General features: G+C 31.0%; 1 protein-coding gene across 7 annotated transcripts in view; it reads right to left on the bottom strand.

The window, feature by feature from the left end:
- LOC106686475 (dynein regulatory complex protein 11) overlaps window positions 1-10,208 on the bottom strand; it is a 79,608-nt gene that overhangs the window by 27,940 nt on the left and 41,460 nt on the right. For all 7 annotated transcript variants that reach the window (XM_014429820.3, XM_014429818.3, XM_067047697.1 and 4 more), the window contains 2 exons: window positions 5,940-6,151; window positions 3,064-3,243 (listed from right to left, as the gene is read on the bottom strand). In XM_014429820.3, the coding sequence (XP_014285306.1) occupies window positions 3,064-3,243; window positions 5,940-6,151 (392 nt within the window). The remainder of the gene's footprint in view (window positions 1-3,063; window positions 3,244-5,939; window positions 6,152-10,208) is intronic.

Raw genomic sequence — 10,208 nt, 5'->3', positions numbered from 1 at the left:
TATATATATATTCCAGATCAGTTATAAGTTTGGCAGAGTTAGAGATGAGGGTGGCAAAATTGGGGCCAAGACTAAGAATGTTAACAACGTTGGTAGGTATAGTGGTAGAAGATATATTATGTACCCAGTTTTCTTGGCCTTTGGGGTAGGATTTTGGTGGATAGAGATTGTTCATAAATACATCGGAATTTGGAGATGAGAGTTTTTACATTGTTTGGTGGAAGTAAAAATGTTTTTAATGCCACTATTAAGTTTAGTCATATTATCATCACCAATGACAGAAACTAACAATGATGAGAGAGAATTAATTTTGGTATTAATGAAATTGATTTGCTGAAGAGTTTCCTTATTTTTTTAATTTAATAATGATTTTTGAATTTAAATAGGGAATGGGAAAGTTGGGATTTAAGAGAATTTGATATATGAAAATGTTTAACATTATTGTCAATAGATTTAGGAAAAACAGAGTTGGATCTACATTTAAGGAGGAATATTCTCTATTCTGTTTTATCTGCTAGGCGCTTATTAAGGTTACATAAGTTATTAATGTGATATTTATAGGAAAGAAATTGTAATTTAAGAAGAGAGAAAATGTGGTAGGGTTTGTTATTAAAGGAAACAGAAGAAGAAAGATGAAGCGAATTATCAGGGTGTATATCAAGTGGTTGAGGGGTCACAATAACAGTGAAAAAAGTTTGAGATCGGGGGGGGGGGGGGGGGGGGGAGGGGTTGTAGATGTATTTTTACTCTTGCCATTGTTGCTTATTTTTTAATCTTATCATTGTTTATTCAAGTTTATTTTATACTGATACTATTTTATGACTTCCTTCCTTTTATTTATATGTAATTTCTTATAAATTTTTACATAATATTTATCCTAGTTTAAATTACCTTATTTTATCTTATTGTTGTAATATTCTCAGTTCTCTTTTTTTTTTTTTATCTTTTTAGCCCTGCAAAGTGGGGCGAAACGTCGGACATTAAAATAGTTTTATACTATTTGTTCTTTTTTTGACTGCAACCCTGACCATCTTCTTATAATTTAATTAAATTGTATGTATTTATTACAGTTATAATTTTTTAACTGGATAATGTTACTGGAGAGATAAGATTACAGACTAAGCTTTCTTTTGAAAATATATTAGAATGACCTGTAGTGAGAGTAGGAGACAAAGGGACAAAGAACCTGAAGGGCAGGGGAAGGTTTCTTAGTTTGGTGGCCGAAGGAGCAGGTTCCTCAGAACAGGTGCAGATAGCAGAGATTTAGCATTGAAGGTAAAGTCCCATGCAGACATACAGGGGAGGCTAAGAGAGTTTTATATTGCTGAAAGTGGAAATAGTGTTACCAGCGACAAGTGAAGTGTTAGTTTTCATACCTGATATAAAAGGCTACATTTATAAAATATATATATATATATAAAAGTACTAAAGGAAATCTATTCTGAATAATTGAAAAGGTTGCTAAAGCAGAGCTGATTTAATTAGTTTGTATCTACAGATAAACCATGGATTTTTCCCAATAATAACTTGCGATAATACCCTCAATAAAATTGAAAACCATAGTATTTTACTCTTGCATTGGTCTTTAATATCTGATTTTATTTTTATGTTAATAAATGTTTGTCCAGAATTTCAACTCTACATTTAACTAAAAAGAATAACCCTTCTTCATCAATCTTTAAAATTGTTAACAATTGATTCTTTTTTACAGTGTGCAGTGATTTCTGCATTATTCAGAAATGAGCAAACTCCTCAAAAAGGAAATCAAAGTTAAATGGCAATCTTTGTAGAACAAAAGCCCAAGGAGTTAACTAAAAATTATTAAAAAGCCCTGGGGTACCTCCAGCCACAAATGCCGTAGAGCTGTAAAGACAATTTGACAATGAGCCATATTTTCCAAGAATGCCCATATTTCATATCATACCTCAATAGCTAAGGATTAAACTAGGATATTTCAGAAATCCTCAGAGATGATAATAAAACAATAAAATTAGTGTTCCATTTTTTAAAATCAAAAGGTTTACTGACACTAATTTAACATCCAACAGACAAGAAAAAATAATAATAAAATAAAAAAAAAAATTAAATTAAACAAATGTAAGAAAAATTAAATAAAATATGAATTGTGTTAATGACCAATGTTGTTTTACACTACTAAACAAAAACAAACAAACTGTATTTTATATCGAGGATGAAAACAAACACTTATCACAACACTGTTTACTACCTTTCATAATTATAAGACATAACAAATGGACTCACTCTCATAACTGGAAATTAACCTTTGAGGTAATCTCTGCTCCTTCCACTTCTTCTCCAAACAACTACCCCTTTGTCAATCTGAGATCTGAGAATAATAAAAACTATTAAATTACCCTTTTATTTATTTTAATAAACATGGAATATTATAATTCACTTCATAACATAACAAGAAAGCTCCAACAAAAAAAATTGAACCTTTTTTTTTTTTAAATTTACTATTTGCGACATAACCCCTTCATCCACTTACCCCTTCGATTGGCACCCAGTAAAAACATTTAGCCGAAATCTGAGGGGATTCAGTTTTGAAGAAGAGGAGAAAAATGAGATTCAACTCTTTCTTAAGAATATGGTGGGGAACTGGTATGAAATGGCCAAAAGCTGTTATAATGTCTTCAAAAATGCATCGATCAAATTGGCCATTATTTAGAAAAATAGATAAATGTTCAATCTTTAACCCATTCGAGGCAGCACATATTTTTGGAGACCATCCCCAGAATCCAAAGATTTGTTTTTGCTTTATATTGGCCATGCTTGATTTTTGAAAAAAACATGAAAGGATGACTCTTACTTTTGTTGTACAGAATGGATAACCCTTGAAACAATCGCCCAAAAATAATCCAACATCAACTTTTTTAGATTTCTGTGGCAGTCCCACGTATTGAAAACTTGACCCTCTATCATGGTTAGAATAGCTTGGTTACCTGTAGATAACAAACCTCCCCAAACAAACAAACCTCCCCTCCTGTATGTAACAAGCAACCAGGAAAGGCGTCATAAAAAATGATAAAATTTTGAAATAACCTCGTCTTCAGCCTGCGTGTACACCGTCCCAACGCTCCAGTACTGAATGAACTCCCCGCTCAGCGCAATGATGTCCTTGAGATAATTAGATTTGGCAGGGACATGCCCTCGTCTCATTAATTCTTCCATTTTCAGCCTTTCTTCTTCTTTTCTCTGTTCTTCTCTCTCTTTTTCAGATTCCTGAAAAAGAAGTTTCTCTGTCAGCGTGTATCTGAAAGATTAGCATTACTAACTAATAAAGAGAAAAAAAATCATAGAAATTCATAAATGAATGATGACTTTACCCATTCAACAATTTTTTATCAATAAATTACATTTTTTTCTGGCACCAAATAGATTGATAATTAAATTAAGATTTATTAGCTTATATAATAATTAAGATTAATAATATTATTCTGGGAGCTAACAATATCCTGAATATTAGAATTGGGATAGGACTGGATGGTGTCAGCCCAAGATCATGAATGTTGGAGGAGGTCAAGACCTGTAACCAGTTGAAGCAGTCATGAAAAATATATGTATGTTTATATAATAATATCCTCTATTATGAGTAAATAGTTATATTTTATATATAAGAGATTTTAGTATGTTTTATGTTATATACCATTTCAGTATTGTTTATTTGTTGCATTAAACCATAAAGCAAGCTAATCAAAGTTCATCAGTCAAATATGAAGAAAAACAACATCCATTATTCAAAACAAAGAAGATGGCGGCATGCATCCTTCCGAAGTGTCCTTTAAATTGTTTGTGTAGAGAACATGGCTTGAAATTTTTCAAATTTTGTTGTTTTTTGTACCGTAATTATAGAAAAAGAAAAATCAAAGAAGAAATAGAAGACAATAAAAATTATCAATAATTTATTTACATCGAAAATCATAGCAAGTAAAATAGATACTACAATTGATTATTTTTTGATCGACGAGTAAATGTTGAAGATAGAAGAGAGGAAACAAGGGATTGGTGTTTTGGATTGATTGAAGTGAGGGCGTCCGTCGGCTGGAGGCAAGGAGGACTGGCAGCCATCGTTATTACAGTTAGACATAACATTTTAGAAAAGAAGACATCAAGATTCATCAACCATCAAAAGAAGATACTATGAAATTGGTTAGTTTTGTTATACTTAAAATTAAATAAAGTTGTAAAAGAGATATTAAGTAAATTAAGTGTTATGAAAAATAAGTGTTCTGGTTGTCTAGAAACCTGCCCTGAGACTAGAGTCTATAATATTATATATATAAAAGATAAATTCTCATATCTATTTAATATTTTATCTTCTTATTTGACTTTTTCCTTTTAAAATCTGTACTTTAGATCTGAGAATAAGTAAAAATTATATAATTTTCCTTTTTATTAATTCTAATAATTTTTAAATATTATAATATGTACCAATAATAGTATAGATTATATTTACAACATTAAAATAGATTCAAATCTCGATATTAGTATAGTGTAATAATTTTAAAAATATTAAAAATAAAATTAAAAGAATCTTTGCTCGTTTTATAACTTTCTTCAAATATAAAAGATAATTGGGTTCTAATTTAAGAACTTTAATATCAAATAGATAATATAATTTTATTATATAAAAAGAGAGACTCTTAATCTCAGGGCGGGTTACTAGCAATCAGAAACAGGCATTTACAATAATTACAATTAAAATCTATTTTACACATGTATCTAACTTTATGTATACAAAAACTAACCAAGCTCTACAATCTTCTTTTCGTTGATTCCTTAGTGTCTTTTTGCTGGACAGAAATTGATGAGGACTTCCTAATCCTCCTAATCCTCAAGACATCTTTTCTCTTCGGTGCCCCAGACACGAGTGAGGATCCCTCCAAAAACCAAAACCTGCCTTGAGGTTACATGTAAACATCGATTGTCGCACAACAGTTAGGGATTTTTCCAAATGATTTACTTTCTGAATATTATTCATCAGTACTATTTCTTGATTTCTAATTTTCCTTTAATTTTCTATATTTTCAATTATGAGGGGACGAGTTAAAATAGTTTTTATGATATTTGAATCTGCTCAACGTGGCCTTGATTCAACGTACCGCCATCTTGGTTTCGTTATGAATCACGAAGTTATTATAAACAATGAAACTTGGTTAGCTTGCTTTTTGGATAAGCAAAACAAATGAATATTAAAATGATACATAAAATAAAACATATTAAAAACCATTTATACATCAAAATATACTATTTAATTTTTATAATTACAATAGATTCCAAAATTGCTTGGTGCTTTACTTAAGATAAAATATCAGGATCCAATATATCAAAAAATTGATATTTTTTTTTCGATACATCAAACTAATGTTTCAATATGAGATGAAAAGACTTTTGGGTCCCTCTCTATCAACCAATGGTACAATGTGGTCCAAAAAAGTCGTCCCAATCTGATGGAATCCAATTCATCCCACCGTAGCATAGGTAAGGCTGCTCGAATTTCCATCTGAGGATCTTGTGGTATTTAAACTTCTCTTAGGCTGTCATACTGATTTATGACTTGTGTTATTTAATTAAACTAAGTCGATGCCTTATACTAAATTAAGCCTGATGTACTGAAAAATAGTCAGAAAGCCATAATTTCCAGCAGAAATAGTGTTTTAAAACAAAAATGATGTACATTTGAAGAATTATTATGCAGCCTTTTTATTATAGGCTGAGTCTTGGTTTACTTTCTGAATATCAATTCTAACTTTGAATGTAAAATTAGTTTGAATTTGGTAAGTTTTGCGAGGCTAGACATGCACAACCTTAAAGAGAGCACTGAGTGTGGAATGTGTGAAACATTAAAGGTAAGTAAAAAGTAATCCCCTTTTGTATGACTAACATGTACCTCACTTGTGCTTATTAAATAAACTTGCCTTTTCTTGGGCATTTTTTTCTTCATCTTCCTTAGGAATACCTTTGGCAAGGATATTCCGTTCCATTTCAGCGGCTGGAGCATACTGCTCGACAGGTATCCAAAAGCCAGCAGTGATAAGTTCCGAACCGACCAATGGCAAAACCGGATGTAGGCCAATCTTTGCATAATCAATTTCAGGGAAGTTAGCATTGACATAATATTTCGGTAAACCTGTTATTTGCAGAAAAAATATGGTAACAAACATAAGGAATATGATGATAACAATCATAAGGTAATGTTGCAGTAATGGTTCAAATTAAGTTTAAATTAATTATTAATTAAATAAATTATAAGTAAGATAGAAAGTAGAATCCTTCTAATATATTTAATTATAGTTTTGATAAGGTCTTGAGAATAAACCTAGCACTTTTAATCATTAACAAAACGAAAAAAAAAATCTCTCTATTATAAAAAAAATGTTTTAGTGATCACCGTGTAATATTTTATTTTACATATGTGTTAAAGCCCAAAAGTATATATTTTGTTTATTTAGTTTAATTTTATTTACTTCCAACTGGTTTTTTATTTTTTGTTAATTATAAGTTAATTGCCTTTTTTTTAATAACAATTCACTTTTATTTTGTAATTAAAATTACGTTAGAATTTATAAAGTAAATAGGAGGCTTGTTGTGATATGCGAGTATAATATAAATACATCGCTGCGGCTCGTCACATATACAACAACATTGTAGGCTGCAATGGGATTACGGCCTGTATACAGGGACCGATAAGGGAGCCTACAGGCTACAGTCCGCTGCCTGGAGCCAAGAAGTTACATTGAGAGACACCCACCGGCTCACCGCTTTGAGGCATTCGAGGATTTTTTTGGGGTTCAGCTCATGACCCTCACCCACCAATCGACGTTTGAAGACGGCGGAGATTCAAGACTGGAGCGGTATGCGCATACCACTACTGTGAGTGATTTTTTTTTCCTTCGAGCCATGCATCATTTTATCGCTGCGGAATTCTTTTAATTAATAGTAGAAATTTTTTTTTATAGTTAAAGAGAGGCAATTTGTTTATGTATTTATCAAATTATTTTATTTTATTTATTACACATCTTTATTTTTTTTATAACAACAGCAACAGTTTTTTTTTATTATTTATTTTTGTTTTATATTTTAATTTTATTAAATTTGTATACCAGTTTGGAAGTGTTTTTTTTTATTCTCTATTTTTTTTTATTCTTCATTATTTTTGTGTTCACAATCTTTGCAGGTCCTCCGTTTTATTTTTTTACCATCTCACCGAACCAGCGAACGATTTTCTTAGGGGGAAGAGGTAAGTTGGTTTCATTAAAGAAAAGCCCCTCGCCCCAACACTCTGTGTGATATGATCAGAGTGTAATATTTTATTTTACATATGATCACTGTGTAATATTTTATTTTACATATGATCACTGTTTAATATTTTATTTTACATATGATCACTGTGTAATATTTCATTTCACATATGATCACTGTGTAATATTTTATTTTACATATGATCACTGTGTAATATTTTATTTTACATATAAGATCGAATAATATAATTCCAATAAAAAAGAAAAAAAAAAAAGAACCAAGGGCTATAAATAAATCACAAGGGCAGAGTTTTGAAAAAGTTGGTTTACGTGAGTGTGTAAATATAGTTTCCTTCAGTATAACATGGAACATGGAGGGAAAAAATATTTACTCATTACAATTGTATGGGTTCTGTCAAGGTGCAGGAACAAAGACGGCGTAAAAAGTCAGAGCAATTTAGAGTAAAAGGTGATTACTAACATTGTTTTTGAAGAAGAACTAAATTACAAGTACAAATTACAATGCTGGGATAGAGACTTGAAATTTTTTTTTTCCTGCTCACACCTTATTGAAAAAAAGTAATACAATCTCAACTACAGAATACATGTAAATTATGGTTATGCAATTTGAGTAATGAGTAGTACAATTAATTCTCTAGAGGACCTAATAGCTGAGCGGGCTGGGGCGTGGTTCAGAAGGTCGTGGGTTCGATTCCCACCTGGGCTGGTCAATATTTATTTCGTGGTGGCCCCGAGAAATGAACCTTGATATCCCCACTCTGGGGCTGTATAGGTCCTCAATGGGAGACGTAAGCCAAAAAAAAATTAATTCTCTAATTTTATCGTTGTCACATTTCTTCAAGGTATCTCCTGCAGAGCTGCTACCTCAACTTGATATTCATCAAGCTCATTCTCTAACAACTTGCTTGAACTTCAATTAAGTCCATATTTCCATGCCGGGGTCAAATATCTCGTGTTCAAGTTCCTTGGATAAGGAAGAGAATAGCAAAGTGGCGTTCAGAGACTACAGTTTCAGTTCTGTAAACCAGTTTAAATACCTGGGAAGCCTGGTTACAGATGACAACAAAGTAGGAAGTGAAAGAGAGGCCTGGATAGCAGCAGGAAATAGATGTCATTTCTCACAGCAAAAATATTGAAGTCTAGAGCTCTCTTTAATAGAATGAGAGTGATCATTTACAAAACCATCTTAAGGCCAGTAGTGATCTATGGAGGAGAAACATGACCCTTGGAAAAACATGAGAATAGAAATTGGAAAAGAAGGAATGAGGAACTGATGGATCTGTTCGGGGAACCCAATATTGTGGCTTTAGTCAAGAGAGCAAGAAAAGATGGTTAGGGAATGATGAAAGGATGCTCAATAAAAATAATGGCAAACCAGATGGAAAACAGAAAAGAGGACGCTCCCGGATCAGGTGGCTGGACGATATGGAGGAGGATTTGAAGCTTTTAAATATTGACAGATGGAAAGTGAAAGCAAGAGACCGTGTAGATTGATTGGCAGTGGCGGAGAAAGGCCCGGATTCTTGTAGGCAGTGTAGGCCATAATAATAATAATAGTACAATCAAGTGAAAAGTTGTATAATTTATAAAATAGAGGTTGGTCCACCATCAGGCTGACAGGGATACCCCCTAGCAATCAGTATAATAAGTAATCAGTAATCAGTATAATAAGTAATCAGTATAATAAGTAATCAGTATAATAAGTATTCAGTTTCCATAAATAAATAAATCTGTATCTCTACAACCCATCACAGTTTTAGTACTTTGTAAGGAAGTACTGTTATTTGAAAAACGGTTATATAGAGAGGTTATTTTAAGATTACATTCAACTGCTAAGTTTTTATCAATTAGGGGTACCCACTTTATAGAGACCAAGTGCACTCCCAAAACCACAGGGTTGACTCATGTCTACAGTAACAGGATAAATAATTATCTGTCACAGCTGGATTTGAACCTGGATTTCAGGAGTTAGTAGCACAGTGTTATACTCACCGAGCTACCCTCCTCATTCCTATTCGATGGGAACACTTATAGTCCGAACAGTATGCAACAGTTAAATCAGCACTAGCAAACTACAACATTTTGAAGAGGTTTAATAATTGTAATGTTTAATATTTATTATTTTATAATTTTTTTTACATGTACTTCTTTATATTTTATATCTATTTGTTACTGTTTTTATGAATGTTTATCAATTATTTTCATTAATTGTATTACTTGTTTATATTGTTAATTATTTAAAATGTTTATTATTTTTATTTTGTATTTTAGTTTTGTTCTGTTTAGGTAAAAGGGGGAAAAATAAGGAAAAGAGGAAGAGAAAATATGGGAAAAACAAGATTAATAAAAAAAAAAAAAATTAATGAAGTGTATAAAGAAAAACAAAATAAATAAAAGAACGATAAGTGATAAAACAAAAAAAATAAAAGTCATATACTATTATTACATATTGCTTACTTAATTATGCTTATATTTTGTAAGTTTAAAAAAAAAATGTCTAAATAGATTTACGTAAGTATGCAGTGTTGTGTAGTTAGCTACTCAAAACCGCTGGGCAGCACAACATTTATTCTTTGAATAAAATTTTTATATTTCATGAAATGATTAAATTTGATTTAATGGAAGTGCATTTTACTTACAATTATCTTATGTTAATTTTTTCTAAAATCCACAAAAATTGCAATATCAGTGCAAAATTCATGTATTGGATTCTTGAAATAATGAAAAAAATCTACTAAAATTTCAAATTTAGACACTGAAGTGAACTTATACTAAAAATTATTATAACCATTGATAAAATTATTATAATCATTGATAAAGTTATTATGACCATTGATAAAGTTATTATGACCATTGATAAAGTTATTATGGCCATTGATAAAATTATTATAACCATTGATAAAATTATTATAACCATTGATAAAA

The sequence above is a fragment of the Halyomorpha halys genome, unplaced genomic scaffold, assembly GCF_000696795.3.
Source record: "Halyomorpha halys isolate HHAL.00 unplaced genomic scaffold, Hhal_1.1 Scaffold826.1, whole genome shotgun sequence".
Classification (NCBI taxonomy): domain Eukaryota; kingdom Metazoa; phylum Arthropoda; class Insecta; order Hemiptera; family Pentatomidae; genus Halyomorpha; species Halyomorpha halys.
This window is presented reverse-complemented; position numbering and strand designations above follow the sequence as displayed.